Below are 23,406 nucleotides of genomic sequence, written 5' to 3'. Positions count from 1 at the left end.
CAGGCAATTGGCATTGGATACCCTTTCCAAGCAGTGCACCCCAGTTAATACTTCCATGGGCATTTCTTGCCAGAAGAAGGAAAGAAAGAAAAAACCTAAAGGGGGAGAAGAATCAAGATTGATGAGAAATGAACAGAGTTCATTGCCGAAACTAAGAATGGCTTCTGTGACTGATTGGGCTGAGAGGCCTGAATGGGGTAAACTGAAACTTGCATGCATGGTGACAGCTTTCCAGCCCACCATCCTCATCTGAAGAGCAAATGTTGTTCATGTATGGAAGTATTACCACTTGAGATCCCCAGAATTCTAAACTACCTTACTGCATATATATAGATAGGCCAAGCAATTATTCTATACTTCCCGAAGCGGACTAATCCGGCAAACTTTAGATTTCGAAGCTCTAGATTTCGCCGATTGGGCTGCAAAGTCGAATGTTACCTTACGGGCTCGCGATCTGCCATGAAACTCTTTGCATCTTTTGCTACCACTATCAGACCGACCAGTTACTGTTGACTGCTGGCTACTTGTAGTCGCCGTGGTATCTGCCCACATTGTTATGGCCTTTGAGAGTCTCCAAACGTCAGAACCCGCATTTCTAACCAAATGAATGGATCCACTAGCAATAGAATGGTGCAGGGCCGGAGAATATTGTTTGTAATTGGTTTGTGGCTGGGGCTGAACAATATCTTAATTGGCTGTCTTTGTGGTTTTGGTTCTGAGTTTCATCATCAAGAAAACAAGCGCGTATGACGAAACGCAGAAGAGCGCAGTGATGCCAACCTAGATTACATCAGCCAAGGACTTGGTGCAGATCCGAATCAACTTACGCCACGCCAGCCATAGCTGGAGTTGTTAATATTCATGGTTTTCAAGTAGTCCGCGCCTGTAGTGTAAGGGCAATAAGGGCATGATGTGCTATTCGTCGGATCAACCACATAACCCGCTTCTGAAGACAGGAACTCTGCCATATACTCCCCGCAAGTGCTGTTGTTTGGGAGACTAATGTATGTTAGCTCAGCTGACTTGCACTGAACCTCTACTCCCCAAGCAACGGGCTCAAGTAGACCTTGAATCAGGTAAGTAAACGGGTCAAGCCAGTACAGCCAATAGCGCCAGAAAGCCTGAATTTGTGAATAAGGGACAACAACTCCACAGAAGTTGATCAGTCCGGCACCGATAAGGATAGGATTTGCTAGGGCAGCGAAATATGCGTTCGGGCTATATGCAGCAATTGCTTGGCCAAGCGATGTGTAAAGGAATTCATAAACTGCCAGGTTTGTCAGTATCCCGAATCCTTTGGAGAACGAAGGAGACTTACGTATCATTTGGATGTAGACCTGTCCTGACACACTGGCTTCGACCGGAAAGCCTACTGTGAAGTACCAGGTCACAAATGCCAATGTGCCGCATACTATCAACACGGGCGTCTCGGATAATAACTGCGCAGCAACGAATGCAAACCAGTGGTAGGTTTTGGATTTCTTTTCTCGTGTCTCGAAGACGTCGCGATTTCGAATAAACAGTGGTTGCAACTGGTTGATACAACCTGGCGCGACGAAAACGAAGTTGAACACTGCCATAAGGCGAAGTTGCAGATCAAACGTCCCATTGCCCAGCATCCAGAAGGTGAAGCCACCGAATAGCCCGTTGGTTATGTGAAGTCCTATTTTGTTCCACACATAATCAGGGTTACGCCAGAGGGCGATCAGCTGACGGAAAGTAACGAGGTAGACTTGATAATAGAGAGGGGTCGCAAAACCGGTAAGCTGGTTATCGTCGTCCTGTATCACTTCTGTGGAAGTAACAGCAGTCTTTTCCTCACCTTGGGTCGTATTCAGGGTATCTAAATCTGACATAACGATTTCTCTCTCCGGTGAGTCAAGCCACGTCTGAGGCCAGTCAATATCGGTTCCAAATCGGCCCTGAACTACATCGACAATGTGTTCGGCAGGGTTAGCATTTGGCGGGCAGGGAGCTCCATTTCGGGCAAAATAGTCGATGACAGTAGCAGAATTCTTGCCTGTCTGTCCAAAGTATGTTGTCCTTCCCCCACGTGCCAGTAGCAGAAGCACGTCAAAGGCATCGAAAAGGGTAGCAGAGGGCTGGTGTATAGTGCAGATGATTGTCTGACCCGAGGCGGCCAATTTGCGCATAAATCGGCAAATCTCATAGGCAGACTGTCCATCAAGACCTGATGTAGGTTCGTCAAGGAAGAGCAGGGATGGCTTGGCAACGAGCTCCGTGGCGAGTGTCAACCGCTTGCGTTGCTCGATGGAGAGACCAGATCCAGGAGCTACAAAAGCAAAACGAGTCAGCAGTCGACAAACATTCGAAGACATCATTGTGGAAACTTACTACCAACGATAGCATGCTGCAAAGGAGTCAGTTCCAGCAGATCCATAATGCCTTTGACGTAATCTTCCTTCTCTTGGTCCGAAACACTATGACTTTGCCGCAGTCTTGCGGAGAAAATCAGGCTTTCCCACACAGTGGCTGTGGGCTCGTGTACATCATTCTGCTCACAGTAGCCTGTCGTGCGTTGAAAGCTAATGTCTTGAGGCTTTCCGTTGACCATAATGCTGCCTTCGATTCGTCCGCTGTCTTTTCTTTGTGCCAGGACGTCCATTAGTGTCGTCTTTCCAGCACCAGAGCTTCCCATTAATGCGACGAGCTGACCCGGCTTAACATATCCGGAAACACCACGGAGAAGCTGAAGGTCTTGGCCTCCATGGCGTACAAAGTAGCTGATGTCTTTGAAAGTGAAAACGGTCTTCTTGAGACCCATGGATGACAGGTCTGGAGAAGCCGGGGGTGAATCAGCCTTCTCCGCATCAGAAGATCGGGCCAATTCCTTTTGACGGCTTCTGCGATCAAATAGGACCTTCGAACCAGAATCCCCGTGGAGGTTGATTTCGAAGCCAACTGCTGTCATGAAGGCGAAGAAAATCCAGAGGCCTATGAGAATCCCGGCATTACGCCATATATGTGCACGATATACCGAATATTGCGCATTCATATACGTCTCGCCGTTAATTAGGGACGATCCTGACGCTGAGCCTCTAACCGTACAGCTTCGATAGGGGCTTTCGTTGTAGCTGGGTCCAAAAGGGATGTATTGGGGGTCAACGCAATCCAGTGTGAGGTCGCCCATTTCTTTAGCCATGATCGACTCAAAGGTATAGGTCGCTGGATTAAGCCAGCTGATCCACCGGAACCAAACTGGCATGCTCGGCACTGGAATAAGATAGCCTGCTAGAAATTAGTTTCCTTCCTTGAAACAATACTCGGATGAGAACACTTACCTGCATAGACCATGTACACCATAGTCATCCACCCTGTAATTTGGGAAGCTAATCCGAAATGCTTGCACCATGCGCCAATCATACGGAAAAGAGACGCAAAACAAAGTGTGCATAGAATGAGGACAAACCAGTTGGTGAAAAAATGGCCTGCTTCCCTTTGAAAGTTGACGATAAAATAGTAGACGAGTTGAAAGAGCGAAAATTGCAAAAGGGTCAACGGAACATCTGTTGCCGCACACGCAAGTGCATATGCTCCAGGTCTGTTGAATGCAAGCCGTTTTTGTCGGGAAATGATTCGTCGTCCCATAAAAGATGCTGTAGTCTCTGACATTTTGTTCATGGCAAAGAGCTGAATAGGAAAGAAAAGCGCACCGGGTCTAGTGAAAATAGACCTGCTATCGGGGGCGAGGTCATAGAAGAGACTACCTGTCACGAGAGCCATGATGAGTGCCGAGACGATTTGCAATATGTTTGACCAGCGGTCGCCCCAAATGATCTGAAACTGTCTTTATGATAGTTAGCTACTTGGACCCTGTTATGAGAGCAACAGAAGTAATACCTTTTGATGCAAGTACGAACTTGGCTGGTGAATGAGACTTGATAAGGGCTTTTCTGGCGGGAGAGGAAGGCTAGAGAGCGATTTTTTTCTTTTTGCCTGATAGTAAACAAATCTTCAACCTCTTCAGAAAGTGATTTTTCGGGCTTTTCCTCGATTTCTCTTTTCATGCGGTCAAATTCGGGGCTAGCCTTGTATGCGGATTCAAATTCGGCTGCAGTGTTGGGAACCTTGTCTTCGTATCCAGATCGGATTTGACGCTCGGTGTGAACAGATACGGAAGTGAGAAAGTCAGAGATGTTTGCTCCAGGAGTACATTCAAACCCCATATTCTCGAAATACTGCTTGGCCTGCGATGTGGGGCCGTAGTAGATTTCCCTTCCTTCAGCTAGGACAAGGACTTTATCGAAAAGGTCATAAATCCCGTTGCCAGCCTGGTAGAGAGTCGCGATAATGGATTTGTGCTCTTCATCAGCCATTTTGCGGAGCACTCGGACAAAATCCAAAGCATTACTGGCGTCTAGACCTCTTGTAGAGTTATCCCAGCACTGCACGGTTGCCTGTAGCTGATGTTAACTGAAGGTCATTCAAACCTGCTTGAAGATAACCAACCTGCGTGGCCATGACCTCGGCGATGGACACTCTTTTTCTCTCGCCCCCGGAAACTCCACGAATGACCTCATCGCCAACCATAGTATCCTTAGTGTGGCTGATTGCTAAAGATTTTAGGATGGCATCCGTCTTCTGCGACGTCCATTCGTTTGCGCTGACAACATTATCAGGTTTTCGTGCGGGAAGTTTTGTCGAAGTTGCAAAATTAAGCGTCTGTTCGACTTCCAAGGTAGGGAAATGCAGATCATCTGCGATGTAGTTAGAGATTTAGTTCATAATGCTGGTTACAGATGAGGATTCCACACTTACCCTCGGTGTTCATCACAATCTGGTTGCGAAACTGCTGCGCTCCCTTTGGACCGAGGTTGCCATATCTGACATCTCCACTCACGTGATGGAATTCCTCCCGGTGATTAGAAATGACTTTCAAAAGCGAAGTGCAACCGGATCCTGGCCGTCCGAGAACTAGGAGCTAACGTATGTGTAAGTAGGGTTTCGAACGTAAAGACCATGTAGCTTACCATCTCTCCCGGCCTGACCTGTCCAGTGATGTCGTGAAGTATATGCTTAATACAAGAGTCAGTAACTGTGATAGAGTGTAGTATATATTATTTTCATACCCTTTCAGATTTCTTGCCTTTGCCGAAAGGGATCAAGTCGCCAAGCACAGAGAAACATGTTGATCCAAAGTCTTCTCCAAGGCCGTGAACTTGAATGCTCACATCCCGGAACGTCACTGTCAAACCTTTTGTGGGTTCTCCAGTATTACTTGAGCTCTGATCATCTTGAACCGTTCGGTCGCTGTCGTATACCTGCGTCGAAGCCATCATGAACAAGAGACAGGTTGTGGAAAACAAGCGCACATCGTTAACCGTACAACTACAATCGAACTGCCATTGAATCTGAACCATGTGTTTTATCTATATAATCTAGAGATACCCTTGCTGATGAATCAAGATCTGGATCGCCTCCACCAATATTCCACTGTACTTTTTCGAGGCTCATTAATTTGCGATGTTGTCGAGGCCACTGGACCCATTTAGCGCAGGCGGGCACGGAATTACGGCTGATCGGACTTACGGAAATACAACTGGCCGCTGCCCTGACTTCATTGTCACTCTTATTCTTCATCAAACAATCACATTCCACACCGCAGAACTTTCATCGGATTTGGGGAATTAACTTCGCGTCCGTCTTCCCAATCTTAGGCCTCCTCATTTCTCATTGTTTTCTGCCTCTATCGGCTTGGGACGGCGGGGCCCAATCCTTCGGAAACTCGGCATGCGGCCCGCTGTCAAGATTCCTAAGGCCTGCGAGCCGTGCCGCCGCCGCAAGATCAAATGCTCTGGCGACAAACCCTGTCAACAATGCGGAAATAAGCCCTCGGACTGCATGTATCGGCTGAAGCCGCGCGTGCGGCTCTCAGCCAAACGCAGCAGGTCGGTGATTGACGCAGAAGCTGAAGACAACGTGTCGACCCCGGCTGCGGATGGCGCTTCGTGTGATGAGGTGACGTCTCGGAGGTTGGCGGAAGACCACCAACAGCAAGTCGCGCAGACAGAGGTGTATCACAGCGTTGCGGCGGCCCATCATGCTCCGAAATCGACCGACAGCTCTCAGCTTTTCTACGGGCCGTCATCAAACTCTGCTTTTCTGCAACAGGTCCATCGTGGGTTGTTGTCTGGGCAGTACAGGCAGACCCATAACCGAGATGTTCTGGAGGGCGGTCCGGGACTTGATATGTTCATGCAACGGAACATCTTCTTTGGTATACCGCTCAAAGTAAACATTGAACCAGCCCAACCTACCAGCTGTCCAGTTTCTATAGAGCAAGCGAGGGAGTTTGTACATTTCTTCAAAATCACGCATCTTTCGACGCTTCCGTTCTTTTCTGCTTCTGAGATGGATGAAATTCTCCCTATGCTGTTCAATTCCAGTCCTGACACGGCTATTCAGCCGCAACGGAAGACCGTTTTATTTGCGGCTCTTGCATTGGGGGCACTTAGCACGCCACAAACAGACGCTGCAGAATCACTCTTCATTCATGCCAAGAAAGAAGCTGCCATTTACGAGGATGCGGTCACCTTACCAATGATACAATACTCCATGCTTATGGCTCACTACCAGCTCAACATGGGACGGCCCAACTCTGCGTACCTGCACACTGGTGTTGCAAGCAGGAAAGCTCTTGCAATGGGCTTGCACATAGGGACTACCAGTGCAATCTCTCGCAATGACGAAGTGCAAGCGCGTCTGATAACGATATGGTCACTTTACTTCCTAGAGATGTATGCACATCAATCGCTTCCCGTTCGGTACAGACTCAATGCTACAGAAAGGCTAACACATAACGTAGCTGGCTAGGCCTGGTCGTTGGACGACGCAGTATGGTTGGCAAGTCCGATTTCGCTGCTTGTCCGTTTCCTGACAACCAGCCGACGATGGTGGCGCTTTGCCAATTTGCAACTATTGTTGAAGACGCTGTAGAATCTATCTACAACAGGCGGACAGACTCACTTCGGCAACTCTATGGGAAAGCCGAGAAGCTCCATAGCCAAGTCCGCCAATACGGAGACAAATGGGCGCTTGGCTCTGCCATTCCAGCCCAGAAAGAGGCATGGAATGCCGAAACGTCGCTTCTCCTGCACAATGGTAAGGAACAGGACAATGCATATATGCTAGGTGGTTGCAAGTTCTGACCAGTACAAGTTTACTTTCATGTGATACTTCTCATATTTCGCCCCTTCCTCATAGCGGAAGCCGCTCTCCAGTCAGGAAACGGGGCCGCGCGAACAGGGGATATCTGGCTTCGGCAAGCATGCAGACACGCGACAGATGCCGCACAAGACGCCATTGCGTTTACAGCCAGCAAGCTACAGGGCCCTGAAAACTGCAATGTAAGTCCTGGAGCCGGCGTCTTTCTCTTTTTTTTCTCGATGCCACTGCTGATTTTTGACTCTCAGACGCGCCGGTACATTGCATTCTTCATCGAATCATGCTGCGCTGTACTCTTATACGACAGCCTGCGCCATCCGGCAAAGCATCCACATAATTTGGAATACATCCAAATGGCCATCTCCTGTTTGCACTCGTTAGTCGGAGATGATCCGGTAACCAACGCTCTGAGGTCCATCAAGCGGATTGTCTGGGCTGTGGAGAATTCCATTCATGCTTCCAGGACGAACTCTGGGGCAATGCTTGATGCCGGGTCGACGGATTCGTCGCCCTCTTGGTCTGGCGATCGGTTTCCGACGAGTATTCAGTTCCCATCACTGGAAGAAAACCGCGCCACAACATCAGACGACTTGATCTACTTTAGTAACAGGCCATATCGCGAACAGCCCGATCCACCTGCCCCTGACTATACGATGCCTTTGCCTGGGGCAGCGCCGGGGATGAATCCTTTCCCGGACCTCAACTTTGATGTGTTGACTACGGACCTGTTCAACTTTTTCCCAATCGATATGAACTCGACGCCATCGGCACCCGGATGATTTAGAAGGGTTTCATTAGGACGTTATAAACAAAGCAAACTAGCCCATGAGCCAGAAATGGCATGGAGCATTGCCGCCCATTTGCTAAATTCAACATATAAGGACATAGCCTGCGAGTGGGCGGTGAGGAAAAGCGGATTGTGAAGTACAGGCGCTGATTGCCATTACTCACAAGCAAAGAGAGGGACCAGGCGGGAGGGCTGTGGATATTTATTATCCGTCACACCCCTAATGCAACTACAAACAACGCTTATTTCTTGTATTTGCTATTGTAAACTGTAGAGATATGCAGGCCCAGATAGCTAAAGCCCACATTACCTTTGCATGGTCTGATATTCTTCACCATGCCGCTCAGCTGAGATGTCTGATTATCGTTTTGCCACCATCAACTAGCCTACTATTCTTCCGCCGCCAAACATGGTCATTCTACCCGCCCAATTCAAACTCCTTGCAACCTTCCTTCAGGCCAGGCGCAAAGCCACATGTTCCCCATCCCCAAAGGTCAGCATCAACCTCAGTGCTCAACCTTGAGCGAGAAGTCAACGTGCGGCACGCCCTGGTGAATTGCGCTCGTCGAAAGAATATCCACATCTGCGTCTCGTCAGCACATCTCTGGAAACCGCATCCCAGTCACAAAAAAAAAAAAAAGGCAACTTACCATTGCACACGTAATCCTCCACATTAGCCAAGGTCAACCCGCCAGAGACTTCGCAGAGGAAGTACCTCTTGCCAGCCCAGCGTTCCTTCAAACTCCTCGCCGCAACTTTGACGCCCTCGCCGGTGAAGTTGTCAAGCATCACAACATCCGCGCCGGCCTCGATCGCCTCGTCCGCCTCCGCCTCGCTCTGCACCTCGACCTCGACCTTCAAACTAAAGCCGCCGACGCTCTTAGCCGCCTTCACGGCGTTCGTAATGCTGCCCTTGCTCCAGACGTGGTTGTCCTTCAGCATGATCATCGAGCTGAGGTCGTGTCGGTGCGCGTCCGCCCCGCCCACCATCATGCCGTACTTCTCAACCAGTCTGAACCCGGGCGTCGTCTTGCGCGTGCCCGCGAGGACCCCCGTGTACCCCGCCGCGCGGAGGTTGACAAGCATGCCCCTCGTCATGCTCGCGACGCCAGAACACCTGGCCAGCGTGTTCAGCGCGACCCTCTCGCCCAGCAGGAGACCCCGCGTCGGGCCCGAGACCGTCGCCACGCGCATCTTGCCCTTCGGCGCGCCGCCGTGGCCCCGGAGCTCGATGTGGCTGCCCTCCTTGACGTGCCACTCCACAGTGCAGCCGCATTGCGCAAAGATCTCGTCGACGAACGGCCGTCCCGCGACGATGCCGCCTGATTTGCCCCAGAGCGTCGCGGTGCGCGGGTCCGAGCCGACGACGAAGCCGCCGTAGTCGAATGACGGTGTGTCCTCGGCCAGCCACGATGTGACGACGGTCTTCCAGCTGGGGGGGAGGAGGTGCTCGAGGGAGCCGTGGTCGAGGGGAACGTCTTCCATTGCGGGGTAGCGGGGTATGGTGTCGGGTTATCGAGTGTTTGGTTTTCGAGGGTTGAAGGCTGGCGACGAGATATTAGTATTGAGGTAGAAGTGAAGTTCGCTCGATTGGTTGCCTGGGAGGAAGATGAGTTTGAGTGATGGGAGGATGGGCGGCACGATTTGTGTTTCGTTGACGTTGTCGCCGGCTTGGGGTGCTGCCGGTCACTGCCGATGGTGGGGTAGTACTTGACAGCTGGGCGGGGCTTTGACCCAGCTGGTGACAACTGGCATTTTGTCTTACTCTAACCTTGACCTTTGAGAATCAACTCAGGCATGAGGAATAAGGGTGCTATGGGGGGTGAGAAGTTTCATATTATTCACTCTTTACAAATTGGCTGAAAGATTTCAGTCGAACAGTTGTAACCAAAGTAAACTAGAGCATGCCAAAGGACCCTCTCATCTCTACAGGGTGATCGTCAGGTTTTGTAGACAGTGATTTTGCTAAACTAGAAAGTTGATACAACTGTTCACCGCTGTTCAAGTTTCAACTCAGTGAGCCTAATTTCGTCAACATAATTGGCATTCTCTTCAAAGTGGATAGTAGCCCGGAGCACAGGGTTCAATCCCCAATACCTTAGTGACAAGAGCATTTGGCCGCCTTCGTGGGGTGTACAACTGGACTAGAATTTGTATATCAAATCAATATTAACGAGACGCTCCGCAATGTTTCTTGGATATGCTCTCCATCGCCCCCTTCTTCTCAATTGACTCTCAACCCCGTCTCTCTGTATGCGCCCCCGCCACTTTAGCATCAACGTCGGGTCCGGGCCCTTGAAAATGCGTCAAAGCCGCCCCCTGCACTTCCCCATCCCCCGCTACGCTCGCGGCGCCGTTCTTCTCCCGTCCGCAGCATGGTACAAGGACGCTACTCTTGTTCTTCGTCCCAGGCATGTCGAGCGCCGGGTTTGAAGTGAAAAAGTCCGAAGGTCGGATGTTGAGATGGTGGATCTCGACTGGCCTGTCTCATAGTCAGCAAATTCATATCCGCAGCTCGACCCAGGTAACGGCAAGGGAGTACTCACATGACGGGCCAATCCTCCACTCGCGGGTTGTGTGTCAGCCCAAATACGCTCCAAATGACAGGACTGCTCTTTTTCCCTCCTTGGTTGCCCGCGCCATTCTCACCATTGGCTTCCCCGTCAAACCAATCTCCCCGCTGAACCATGTCCCAAACGCCGCCAACCTCCTCCGTGCTCTGGTTCGTGAACTCACCCCCGGCCCAGAACTCATCGTCCCGATAGCCTGTCACCCACACATGATGCCTCGCGAACTTGGCTCTCTTGGAAACTTGGCTCTCTTCATCCGCGAGAATGACCTGCGTAGGCGAGGGTGTAAGTTTGAAACCCACATTGCGGCCCGACATCTCGTTCTTCTTTGTCCTGTTTTGGATCTTGATGACACGATTAAGCTTGGGATCGGCATCGATCCAGCACGCCTTATCAACCGCCCGTTTACGGACCTCGTAAAAGTTGCCGTGTGGGTTCTTTTCCTTGTCCATTCGCACCGGAAGACTCTCCTCCACCACGACACTCGTATCTCCTTCACCGTATGAGTCAATGGCTGGATCGATCCGCACTGCAAATATATGCTGGTGATTTTGCGCTAGCACCCCGGGCGCGACGACAACACCGTACTCGCTCTCCTTCTTCCCCTCGTCAATTGCAACGACACTCATGATACCCGTAGCGCGTGTTTCGATCGTGATACCGCCGGCCGTGTCCAGCTTGTAAGCGAGGACATACTCGTAATTCGCCAACGTGACTACACATTGTATCACCAGCTCTCTTAGTCTTGTGACCACGGCCCGGTTCGTACGGAAATTTGTGTGTTTCCATCCGATACCGTTATCCTGCTCGTGCAAGCACACTACACTCTTCGCGACCGTAGGATTTCCCTCCGAATCAGGCAGGTGGGCGTCGAAGTAGTGAATCGCACCAAGACAGTCACACCCGAGCTCCAAGTTATTCGCAGCCCGTCCGAAACCGCCGTCACCCATATCAAACGCCTGCTTCCGCTGAAACGGTGGGCGAGGGTCCCCGTAAGGAACGGTAAGCTCACTGTAGCTCAACCTGAAAAAGATGGACCTCCCCTCGTAGCAAAGATCGTGCAGGACGGGCCCCTCCCGAGGTGTAAATGTGAGTCTGAAGCGCCATTTCTGCCACTCCACGAGATTATCGCTGTGGATACGGAAGCTGGCGCCCTCGGGCTGTGTAATGTTGATCGGTTTGAGATCCTCTCTCTGCCTTCCGTCTAACAGCTCTGGCACGTACTCAGACGCTGTATGCTCCTTAAACAACGCCCTTGGCTTGGAATCACGGGTCTGCGGGAAGAGGCCGTCGCCCTTGCCCCCTGTAGCCAGACGCTCTACCCGAATAATCTTTTTGGCGGCAAAGTCCATTACCGGAATGATTGGGATCGGATACCCATAGTGGTTCGAATTGGCATTGTTCTTGGACGTATCCCGCGCGAAAACAAGACCATGCATGTAACGTGGGATCTCCCCATCTGTAGATTCCGGGCCGCCGTAAGGCCACGGATCGATGGTGACGGCAAAGTTCTCTGGGAGGGAGAACTCGGACATGGCGTCCTTGAATTCCTGGGACTCCATACAAGCATCTTGGAAGGTGGAGAACTCGTACCTGTAACTGTTAGTCCCGCACTTCGTGTAGGATAGCGGGCGGCTTACGGCGTGTAGCCAGTCTTGTACTGAGGAGGCGTCACTACACGTTCGATTTCGGAACCGGAGTCGAGATCAACCACGGACTGAGTATACTCAGGCAGTTTACTTTTCCCAACAACATCGTACTGGACCCTCGCGCGCCGTGGAGGCCGGGAAGTGCTGTCTGTAACTTGCCCCGCGTGCTCGGCCTGGAGGAAGGGAATCAACTCGGCCTTCTTTGGCTCTTGGAGATAGACAGAGCGAAAATAGAAAGTGACGTCGTTGTTGTACAGTCTGGTCACGATGTCACGTGCCTGCTTGAATTCGCCCTCGGAAAGGGGTGCCAAAGGATGAGGAGGGGCCATTTTTGTCAAGAAATTCACGAGAGCTGCTCACAAAGAGAGCCGATGTGTGTTTAGTTGGGAAGAACGAGATGTTGGAGGCACTTCGTGGCAACTGCCCGCCTTATCTAGCCCTCCACGGGCGGCTAAGTGAGATGCAATGCGGGGGATCTTGCAGTAGTTCAATGATACTAAGGCCATTAAGACGTTTGCAGACCTAGCAATTAGGTGATATGCATCTTGGCATGTGACCATAAACATGCAGCCATCGTTCTCAGTCCAAGACTTATGGCAAATAATTCAGTTGGGGGGCGTCAGTTCAAGTTGAGCTTGACCAGCAAGATGCCGCGGTGGCGGGGTAGTCGTACATGTCAGTACGGAAGTATTCAACCAAGACCTGGAGGAGGGTGGATGGTGGTGGGGAACATGAGCACCAACGGTCCAATGTTTGGCATAGTATCGATCATTTGCCTAGTAGTTTTCTCCAAATTCGTTGGAGATTTCCTCGTCTCCTTGGATTGATCTGCTACTGCATTGGGCAAGTCCATGCGGTGCAGAATGGTTATTGGTTGCGGCCTACATCGGTATCTCGAGAGCTGCACTTAAGGGCTGCATGCTGCAGCTGGGCGTGGGATCGTATGGCGGGTGAAGCTGACTTGACCAGAAGAACGAAATCTCACCAAGCACCAAGTGATGAGAAACGGGAACAGATTTAGACACCCAAAGTTGAGTTGGTCTTTTTTGCTGCGGGTTGACGACGAGCCCATTAGTCCGCTGGAGTTCCTCCACTGGGGTATGGCACTAGAGTCGCGCTTTAACAAGGAATAGAGAGATCTGCAAACAAAAAAAGATTAAAATTAAACTACGTACAGAATGTCCGTTTTTTTTTTTTTTTTTAAATTCAGACTCGCTGTAACACTGTCGCAAGCCGCACGGATCCAACCTGCCCTATGCCAGCAGGACTGTCATCGCAAGCCGTGGCACGAGACTGCCGGTTAGTCCGGAGAAGCTACAAGCAACCAACCGCATGGCCACACGATAGGTTAGTCGTCGGTTGCACGCCTCGGTATATGAGATCCAAGGGATTTTCAAACGGCTACCAGGTTAATATGTCGATCGCAGACCAAGTCCCGCGACTGACCCTGAGCAAGGGTTGTCGATCCACAAGGCACCCTGTTACATGCTACGTGTGGTTAGGGCGGCCTTGTTTTTACGAAGGACTCGCCGTATTGATAGCGTTTGGGGGGCTAGAAAGGTTGATATCGCGTGGTTTCGCATTCAAATGTTTGTTTGAGAGAAAGGCCAACTCGCAACAATGGGATTACGAGCTCGAACTTATACCGTCAATCCGCGGACGAAATGACAATCGGCGGAGGTGGAGCTGTGTACCGTCATCCCTTGTATAGCAAACAAACTTCGGCTCGGCACCAGTCACAATAGGCACTATCCAGCTCCTCTAATCAAGGCCCTGATTCCGATCGACCATCACTTTCCGTGGCATGACTCGGTCGACAGAGGCAACCACACAGCCACGTAGCCAGCAACCAAACAGTCAGGCAGTCAAGCAGTCAGAGCTCGCGGCTGGGGCTGAGGCTGAAGCTACACGTATTATGGATGTAACAGAACAGTGATAGTCCAAGGAGGGAAAAGCAATGGCTACTGCAAAAAGCGAATAGGTGCTGTGCGGACGTGTTCGTTTCTCGCAACAACTGACCTCTCCTGGGGTGACCGGTTCGGACCACGCGGATGGTATCAGACTGGAGAAGCGAGAGTTCGGATCATGGTCATCCGCACAGAGGCGAGACCAAAGGATAGACCTGGTGACGGGCGTTTTTGCAGAGGCGCCATGAGGTGCTTGCGTGGCCCCAGGCGGCATCGTAACTCTGTACGGCGATGAGCGTGATGACTTGGTGTCTAGACTTTTTGGAACATCAGATGGAGGTGGAGTGAAGCTCAGCCCCAAACGTAGCTTGACAGGGCTGATGCTGTTAAGAACCCAAGTTTTTTTTTTCCCCCTGTGTCTGTGGGATGGCATACTGTGCGAAATGTTCTGCGTGGGCTGAAGCTGTAAGGGAGCGTCTCATGTCTACAGACTTGGCGAAACGGAGACACATGTTCGGACTGATGGTAAGGTGAGCGTGGCTCAATTAGCTGGGCATTGTCTGTGGTGATGTAATATCATGATGCATGACCAGGAGGCGCCCATGGCTTGATGCTCGTGGAAAGGATGAAGTTGTCTTGTCATAGAAAAAGCACCATCTTGGCGGCGTCGGTGGTCTGCCATGAGCGAAACACGCCACCAGCCAACAAGAAGCGAAGATGAAGATAGTGAGTGATTTAGGTAGTGCTGACGAGGCTGTTGGGTTGGTGCATGGTGTCGGACGGCACGGCAATACAGAGAGAAAAGCGGAGGACGGCAGAAGCCAAGCCGGCGATGGGCACTTTTGAAAGGCGGAGGAAAAATGCCAATTGGCGGCACATGGTGAGGAGGGTGGCTTTCTGATGTCCGGCACGGTGGAGCAGAGAAGTGCGTGGATGCCCCCGGCAAGGACGGTGGCCGAAGACTGCGTTGCGGTGAGGGTACGGAGTACGGATAGACACACTGCTGGAAGAGGAAGACATGGAACGGGACAGCAACGATTTTGGATAGAGGATGAGCAGCACACTGTACCATGTCGGGCGAGTTGCAGATTCGTGCCTATTTTAGAGAGGTTCCCATCCAGGGTGCTCCCTTCTGAAACGTCCCAATCTATCTGATGTCGTGATGGGCTGGGAATCCCCAGGACCAAGTTTTTTTTTTTTTTTTTTTTTTTTTTTTTTGCATTTTTTTCCATTGGAGACGCTGGCTAGCTGGGCCGAGCTGCTGCCAACTTCTGGATAGGGCGTACTCAATCATCATTCTTACTCTTCCTTGGGTCCTTCGGATCTTCTCCAGTCTGCACTGACATTTTCTGATGTTCCGGCCGACATCCGTAAGGGACTTATCCACAGGGGAAAGACGGATCCCAATTAGCAGAATCTTGCTGCATCCCCGGTCCTGTCTTTGCCAGTCCTGTGCAGCCCGCCAGAGAGACTTGGAAGCGGAGGTACGTACCTCGCATAGTCAGGGGTAGAAGGAACGGCCAGTGATCGCCTAGTGGCCTTTTGATAAGAGAGAGGGGAAGAGGAAGGCGTGTACGGATACTACGCGTACATCTCTGCAAAACACGTGGAAGGCACGGAAGGTTCAAGCTACAAAGGTACAAAGCTCCCTGCCTCAGACAGACGGAGCTCTCCATGAACTTGCCATTAAATGGCAAGACGAACCAGTCGATCCATCCTAAATGGGCTACCTGACATTACTACTAGTAGTAATTTTTCGTTATTGATGAAAAGTCTGTGTGAAGGAGGAAGCAGCCATCAAATTACTTCATTTAGCAAGTAACGGCTCTTTTTGAGCTTTTTATTTACTGACTAGTAGCCCATAGTAGCCCAACAGAGCCTGGGTAACGATTCGTCAGATTCTCGTCATGTTCTATGCTAGCTGTAGTTGCGCCTGGCTTGCTCCGCCAAAGCCACATTTGGCTACAAGTCCGCCTTCGCGACTCGTCCAATACGGGATGCAGAAGGATCGTACGGGAAGCGAAGGCGTTGCTCATTTTACTTTCTTACTAAGGCCCAGCCAAATGTGCATTTGACAAAAAGCGATACGAGACTCACACGAGACGGCGCTCAATTCGCCTCAACTCAACCGTCCACCTTAGGCGTTTCCCCTGTCTCTCCTCGGCGAGTCTCTCCTGTTCCCTCGCCGTCTCACTCGCGACACAAATCTCACGATGCTTATTCGCCGACTCAATTCGTGTAAATTCGTGTAATAGCATTCGTATATCGTATGGGGCTGAACCAAATATTCGGATTTTTTGTATCCGTCCCATCTCGTCTCCACGCCCTATTCCTGTCCTTCATGCTGTTCGTCGTTTGGTCTCCAGATTACAAGCACAATGTACACTTCTTCCCTGTCCCCCTTCGGTCTGTGCCATCGCTCTTCCCGCTCTGTCTCATCTGTCTGGTGCTGTCTGAATCCCCTGGCAGCAATGCCAAGCAGTTGAGCGCCCCCCTTCACCATCAACACTACGCTCAGCACCTACCAACTAGGGACCCTGAGCCAGTATGTGTGCGCGAACCGGTGCCTCGCTACTGGGCAGCAGGGACGATCGTTTGGCTGTCCGAGACCGCCTCAAGCAGTAGCGCATGCGCGCGCAGGGGATTGCTTAGGCTGTGTTGTCTACGTACCTATTGGAGCCAAGTTTCCTTACCTTATCAATGCCGCAGCATCGGCAGGTGTCGAACAAGTACTACGCCGTAGCTGTGCGGGCGGTATCCACCAGAAGGGGGGGCCCACGCCACGGCGGGGGGAGGAAGGGGCCACAGTATGCCTTGCACGTTCCTTTCTATTGCGAATCGTTCACCTCACTATCGTAATTACTCCGTAGTTGCAATCGCCGCCGTGGCCTCCGCTACCATTACTTTTTTTTTTTTTTTGCCTTTCCTTCTCTTTCCCTTTTCTCTCCTAACCTCCCTGAATTCCCTATTAAAGGCTCGCCCTGTGTCAGTCTGGATCTGTCTCTGGATCTTCTGCCTCTCGGTTTGCCCAATCTTACGCTCTTTCACACGCTCACAGGTCCTTCCCCACGGCAAAAGTACATGAGAATACCACTTTCACGTGTACTCTGGAAACTTACGCAAAGTCGCCTCTTCCGCTACCCCAGTGCCTTAATTGGGACACATCATCCTGTACTAGGCGCGGCACAGCACAGCCATTCATCTCTCTTGTTCTCTTACGCAATTCGGCATCCACCCTAATTGTAGCCTTTCAGCTGCCTTGCGCGTCCCGGGAAAATATAGCAGAAGAAAAAAAAGTTACGCGAAACCCTGAACGAGGCTTCGAATAGTCTTTCCGACCAATTCTCTCAACCTACAGACTCAGTCACAATAACTTTGGCTCGCCTGGGATCCCAACGACGTCTTTCTCTTCGTTTCGCATCTCTTGGCAACGTACATCAATCGTGGGGGAACCCAATCCAGTCATCCTGAATTGACTCTTTTAAAGGTGTGCTCCATTCGTCTGCCCGTTACGTCTCCAGGCCCCACGCCTGTTTATCCGCTACTAGCTCATCCCTTCACCACCCAAACTTTGACAAGCTGCCCTCCCCTATTTCCCCGACCCAGACTTCATTTATCTGCCAGCCCTACCCGCTCGCTCTCTGCTGCGCAACTATCTGCGCCTCAACCTGTTGCCTCTGTGCCCGATTTTCCTAATTACTTCCAAACTGACATGATCTATCTTTGTTTCGCAGGAATAACTTTGTCCTAGTCCAGGCCCTTCAGCTTCCGCGCCTTTGTCCTCTTTATATCCCATAATTCGACGCCTCCAACGTCTTTTTTTTCTTCCCCCTCCTCTCCCAGGAATCACGTCGCACTCGTTTCGACCTCCATTCCAACGTCCTTCTTTATCACCATTTTTACTGTTCGATTACTGTCTTGGCAAGAGAAAGAAACTCCTTACCCAATGACTTTATAGTTGTGATCGACTCATTCAACACTACCAACTCATTCTTTTCTTCAACACATCGCTCGAGATGCTTACTCCCAGAAGAGCCGTTGCGGCAGCCGCCTTCTTCCTAATCGTCTTCTACCTAATTTCCTCCTCCCACGATTCGACGACCGCCGCAAAGGCTCCTGTCGCTGCCTCCAACCATGACACGACAAAATCCCCCAAGAATCCCTCCGATATCACTCCTTCAGGGGACAGCATTGAGCCATCTGCTCCCAAGAAAGTCACAGCTCAGAAGCCCATGATGGACATGTCCAAAATGTCGCTGTACGAAAAGCTTGAATACCAATATCCCTACGATGTTGAAACCCGTTTCCCTGCCTACATCTGGCAGACGTGGAAGTGGACGCCCGCCGAGGAGCAATTCACTTTCCGCGAGCAGGAAGCCTCCTGGACCGAGCAACACCCTGGCTTTGTTCATGAGGTGATTACCGACAAGGTTGCCATTAACCTGCTTCGTCTGCTCTACGCCTCCGTTCCCGAGGTCCTCGCAGCCTACGACGCCCTTCCCCTGCCGGTCCTCAAGGCCGACTTCTTCCGATACCTGATTCTGCTCGCCCGCGGCGGCATCTACTCCGACATTGATACCTATGCCATCCGGTCTGCTCTCGAATGGGTTCCTGAGCGCATCCCGCGAGAGAGCATTGGCCTCGTGATTGGCATCGAGGCCGACCCCGATCGTCCTGATTGGAAGGATTGGTACAGCCGCCGTATTCAGTTTTGCCAGTGGACAATCCAGTCCAAGCCCGGCCACCCTGTCATGCGTGAGATCGTCGTCCGCATCACCGAAGAGACGCTGAAGCGCAAGAAGGAGGGTAAGCTGGACAACATTGTTGACAAGAACGTGGTCGAGTTCACTGGCCCAGCCGTATGGACTGATACCATTTTCGACTATTTCAATGATCCGCGCTTCTTCGACATGAAGAACTCCAAGGGCGCCATCGATTGGAAGAACTTCACTGGCATGGAGACATCCAAGAAGGTTGGCGATGTTGTCGTACTTCCCATCACTAGCTTCAGCCCTGGCGTGCAACAAATGGGCGCCAAGGATTACGATGACCCCATGGCTTTCGTCAAGCACGATTTTGAGGGTGAGTCCCATCTGCGTCGTTTCTTTCTGAACCCGAGCTAACAGCAAGACAGGCACTTGGAAGCCCGAAGAGTTGCGCCACATTGGCGAGCAGAATGAAGAGTCTTGAACGCCAAGTCTCAACGATAGCGACGACACATTTCTCCTTCAGCACATGTTATTTTAATATTTGCATCTTGCGCGGCGTCCTTTTGGGTCACGTCTATAGCCCGGTCAGGTTTCACAAGTTTTTGTTTCATTATTTCGAATTTGCTTTGTTTCGCACCAGTAAGATGAACTACAGACGAACCGCATACCCAGGAATACGGGAAAAGCATGAGCTTTGGCATAGAGGTCCTTTCCAGTCATATGAGACTTCAAGAGGCGGTCCCTCACGGAAAACGTTGGCGGTAGAGCAGATGCAATCAAGTTTGCAGAAGAGGCACAAATTGAGGGAGACCGAGAGAAGTGCGCAGTCATTAGCATTGCGGTACATATACCCAGACAGTCAGTGAATGAAGCAATTGAAAGCCCCAAATCGCACACGATGTAATATCGGTAGTTTGTTAGACATATGGTGCCGATCGCTGAGCCGTTGAGCCGTTGAGAACAAAGACATTCCAAAGAGCTCTTCGTTCAGCTTTGTTCTTGGCAATTTTTGACCATCAGCAATAGTTTTTTGGCATTAGTCCCCTAGCCGAGGCCATCTGTCAAGGACGTCAGGACGTCACCGTGGATCTCTATCTCTTGGGGCGTTGTTCCCTGTTGGCACAGAACCCCGCACAGCTCCCTTCCCCCCTTTTTTCTCCGCATTTTGGGATCTGTCGGCGTCGGGAAGCTTGGGGGGCTGTCCCCTCCCGTGCCAAGACCTCTGTACCCTGGCCAGGGCGACCAGGCGCGGACCGGTCGAAGCTCAAGGTCCGAAGACCAGCCTCCCCTCACCTCTTGTTTTACCTAGGTATTTCGGCGGTTAGTGCTCACCCGCTCTCATTGAGTGAACATTCGGTCATGAATACGTTCATGAGTATCTTCTCTCCCTCTCGGTTCTCTTACAGCTTTCCAGTTTAAACTGCTTCCGCTTCATTATTGCGTCATAGGTTGTCCGACTAGCTCCAACATTGTCCTTCGGTTGAATAGAGCCGAAACTGGGCGAGGGACAACTTTCGCGACGATGTCTCCGCTAAGTGCCTCCCGCCTCGCGGCGTACGCGGGAAGACGTTCGAGGGTCGGTTTTGAGAGGGTATTCGGCGTGGGATGCTCGCGGAGACGATACAGCTCCAGGAGCGCGCTGAGCTTGAGTTTTGGGCCGGAAGAGGTATGTTTTCGTCCTCATGAGTAAGGTCTGGTGAGGCGCCAAGAGGAAGCTTCAACCTTGCATGTCACCGATGGACCTCAATCTACGTCAGAATGGCTAACACGCTGACAATCCACCGCAGCCCCCTCTCCTGCCACATACCATCCCAGAGCACTTCGCATCTATAGTGTCCGCTCACGGCGACCGTCCGGCTGTCATCGCCCGCGCGCCCACCGCCTTGTCCTCTGCCACCCCTCTCTCCACCTCAACCCCGCTGCCCTCGGCAACCACAGCGGAACTCAACTACTACGACCTCGACGTCCTTTCAAACACCCTCGCGCACGGCCTGCGCGAACTCGGCGTGAAGAAAGGCGACCGCCTCGCCGTGTCCCTGGGTAATGGCGCCGAGTTCGCGGCCCTCACTTACGCGGCTTTCAAACTCGGCGCCGTGCTGGTTCCCCTGAACCCGGGGTTCAACGCCAAGCAGGTTGGCGCAGCCTTGCGGCATCTGGGCGTGGAGGTCCTGATCATCGGCAAAGTAACCGACTTGCCGTATAAACCCGGCAGGGGACGCAGCAATCTCGATCTGCTACGCAGCATCGTGCCTGATCTGGAGTCCGTGAGGGCGGGGGGGAATGTCGAGAGCGAGGTTGTGCCGACGTTGAAAAAGATCGTCGTAGTCGACAACCTCGCGTACCACCCTCTGGTCGAGTTCCCCAAGTTCAAGGCGCTGACGCCGTACGACGTGCTACTCCGCGGTCAGAGGGGCCATGTAGTTCCCGACGCCCCGCTGAGCCCGGACGACACGGTAAATATCCAGTTCACGTCCGGCACGACGTCGCAGGCGAAGGCGGCCATGCTGACGCACACTTCCATCCTCAACAACGGGTACCTCATCGCGAAGCGCATGGGTCTGGTGCCCGGGGACAGAATCGTCGTCCCGCCGCCGCTGTTCCACTGTTTCGGTTGCGTGTTGGGGTACATGGCGACGGCGACGACGGGTGCGGGGATTCTCTTCCCGTCGCCTGCGTTCGACCCCATTGCGACGTTGAAGATGGTGGCCGAGTACGATGCCACGGGGTTGTATGGCGTGTCGACCATGTTCGTCGCCGTGCTCGAGGCGCTGGCGTCCGGGAACGTCGTGAAGATGGAGGATATGCCGCGGAACCTGAGGAAGGGTATCGCGGCGGGTAGCTCGGTACCGGAGAGTCTGATGAGGAGGTTGTATGAGACTTTGGGGCTACAGGAGCTGGTTATCTGCTACGGGATGACCGAGACAAGTCCCGTGAGCTGCATGACGGCTCCCGCAGACCCGTTTGAGAAGCGTACGGGGAGCGTGGGGAAGGTGATGCCGCACACCGCTGTCAAAATAGTCGACCCGTTAGACCCGTCTAGGATCGTGCCGAGGGGGGAGAGGGGTGAACTTGCTGCGTCGGGGTATCTCGTTATGAAGGGATACTGGGGAGACGAGGCGAAGACGAACGAGGTGAGGGTCAAGGACGGCGAGGGACGGGTGTGGATGCACTCGGGCGACGAGGCGGTCATGGACGAAGAAGGGTACGTGGAGATCACGGGGCGGATCAAGGATCTGATCATCCGCGGCGGCGAGAACATCCATCCGCTGGAGGTCGAGAATTGTCTGTTCCAGCTGGACGGTGTCAAGGAGGTTGCTGTTGTCGGAGTGCCGGATGAGAGGCTCGGGGAGAGCGTTGGAGCGTTCATTGTCGCGAAGAAAGGGTGGAAGGGCGGGGAGACGGAGGGGCAGAATGTGTTGACGAAGGATGCGATCAGGGAATGGGTCAGGGAGCATCTGTCGAGTCACCTTGTGCCGAAGCACGTGTTCTGGGTTGACGACTACCCCAAGACGCCCAGTGGGAAGATCCAGAAGTTCAAGTTGAGGGACATGGCTAAGGATCTTATCGCGGCCGAGAAGAGCTAGATGGTAGGAGACCTTTGGCTGTTTGTGTTTGTACTTATTTTTACGGAGCATGGCTTAGCATTTTTCTAGAGGAGCGTATTATCCAACTGACATTTCTTTATTTACGGTCTAACGACTATCTCGGCTTTGATGCTGATTGGGACTAAGCGTGATGTATCGAAGGAGTACTTGAACTATGCTTAAGAAGCGATGTTGACATTAGTATTACTTCAGAGTGCTTGAAAATTTTGGACCTGCAGAGCCAAGCGTAGCCAATACGCCTGTTTACGCCTGTTTTCTGCGTCCTTCCGTTGAAGGTCAAAGTTGGAGGAGCCCTTGCACGCTCTGAAAATTGCAATGGGTAACCAATGTTCTACCCAACATCTCACAGAGTTATAATCCTCTAATATTACCAATAATAAGTCCCATCCTGTCGTAAGAGAACAAAAAGACACTCTTCACCTGGACGGCAAAAACCTACTTTGAGGCTGATGACAGTATGCGACCGAAAAATTCAAATAACGATAATGCGGCAGTTCACACGGGCTTTGAAACAGATGGAATTCGTTATTGGTGACAACCCCCGTCAAAGGCTTCTAGTTCAGATCCCGACGGCTCCGGGCGGCCCGGCACCAAGCAAGCCCTGTCGAATCCACATCACGGGAACTAACGCTTACTCACCACATATCCCGTCTACCGGATCCCGAAAAAATGGAGCCCCCGGTGACCAATACCGTGTTCTTGATTTCGGCCTCTGCACCATCAGGCCATTTTGTTTTTCCCTGGTGCAGGCCTGCCAGCGAGTACATCATCGCGGAGGACTCCACGGAGGGCTCTCCACCAGTCAATTCGGACATCGCCGGCGCCAAAAGCCGGACGGCGTCAATTGGAACCTCTGGGGTTTGATTGCTGCAGGCCTCACGTCATTTGTAAATGCAATTTTCGCAACGTGGATATAAAATATCAATACATGAGTTTGGTCGAGTAAATTGTTTGGATCCTATTTCCAACATCACAAAACCATCATCATTTCACA

The 23,406-nt window shown here is 51.8% G+C and overlaps 6 protein-coding genes across 6 annotated transcripts; 3 read left to right on the top strand and 3 right to left on the bottom strand.

Annotated features, from left to right (window-relative positions):
• Positions 1-687: 687 nt before the first annotated feature.
• On the bottom strand, positions 688-5,297 carry CTRU02_207005 (ABC multidrug transporter; the record flags this gene model as incomplete). Its single annotated transcript, XM_036729381.1, has 10 exons — positions 688-780; positions 828-1,267; positions 1,319-2,293; positions 2,356-3,249; positions 3,303-3,808; positions 3,862-4,418; positions 4,471-4,718; positions 4,780-4,942; positions 4,992-5,036; positions 5,091-5,297. The coding sequence occupies 10 exons, from the start codon at positions 5,295-5,297 to the stop codon at positions 688-690; spliced, it is 4,128 nt and encodes a 1,375-aa protein (XP_036578888.1).
• A 454-nt stretch (positions 5,298-5,751) lies between these two features.
• On the top strand, positions 5,752-7,964 carry CTRU02_207004 (C6 zinc finger domain protein; the record flags this gene model as incomplete). Its single annotated transcript, XM_036729382.1, has 4 exons — positions 5,752-6,758; positions 6,827-7,122; positions 7,180-7,367; positions 7,434-7,964. The coding sequence occupies 4 exons, from the start codon at positions 5,752-5,754 to the stop codon at positions 7,962-7,964; spliced, it is 2,022 nt and encodes a 673-aa protein (XP_036578889.1).
• A 514-nt stretch (positions 7,965-8,478) lies between these two features.
• CTRU02_207003 (nicotinate-nucleotide diphosphorylase) lies at positions 8,479-9,457 on the bottom strand (the record flags this gene model as incomplete). The annotated part of the gene is made up of 2 exons (XM_036729383.1): positions 8,479-8,555; positions 8,623-9,457. 2 exons carry the CDS (start codon positions 9,455-9,457, stop codon positions 8,479-8,481), a joined length of 912 nt encoding a protein of 303 aa, XP_036578890.1.
• Positions 9,458-10,207: 750 nt separating this feature from the next.
• On the bottom strand, positions 10,208-12,520 carry CTRU02_207002 (copper amine oxidase; the record flags this gene model as incomplete). The annotated part of the gene is made up of 3 exons (XM_036729384.1): positions 10,208-10,454; positions 10,519-12,135; positions 12,183-12,520. The coding sequence occupies 3 exons, from the start codon at positions 12,518-12,520 to the stop codon at positions 10,208-10,210; spliced, it is 2,202 nt and encodes a 733-aa protein (XP_036578891.1).
• A 5,594-nt stretch (positions 12,521-18,114) lies between these two features.
• Positions 18,115-19,288, top strand: CTRU02_207001 (initiation-specific alpha-1,6-mannosyltransferase; the record flags this gene model as incomplete). The annotated part of the gene is made up of 2 exons (XM_036729385.1): positions 18,115-19,180; positions 19,233-19,288. 2 exons carry the CDS (start codon positions 18,115-18,117, stop codon positions 19,286-19,288), a joined length of 1,122 nt encoding a protein of 373 aa, XP_036578892.1.
• Positions 19,289-20,329: 1,041 nt separating this feature from the next.
• On the top strand, positions 20,330-22,391 carry CTRU02_207000 (AMP-binding enzyme; the record flags this gene model as incomplete). Its single annotated transcript, XM_036729386.1, has 2 exons — positions 20,330-20,473; positions 20,595-22,391. The coding sequence occupies 2 exons, from the start codon at positions 20,330-20,332 to the stop codon at positions 22,389-22,391; spliced, it is 1,941 nt and encodes a 646-aa protein (XP_036578893.1).
• Between the last annotated feature and the right edge of the window lie 1,015 nt (positions 22,392-23,406).

The sequence above is a fragment of the Colletotrichum truncatum genome (assembly GCF_014235925.2).
Source record: "Colletotrichum truncatum strain CMES1059 chromosome Unknown Contig_0004, whole genome shotgun sequence".
Classification (NCBI taxonomy): Eukaryota; Fungi; Ascomycota; class Sordariomycetes; order Glomerellales; family Glomerellaceae; genus Colletotrichum; species Colletotrichum truncatum.
This window is presented reverse-complemented; position numbering and strand designations above follow the sequence as displayed.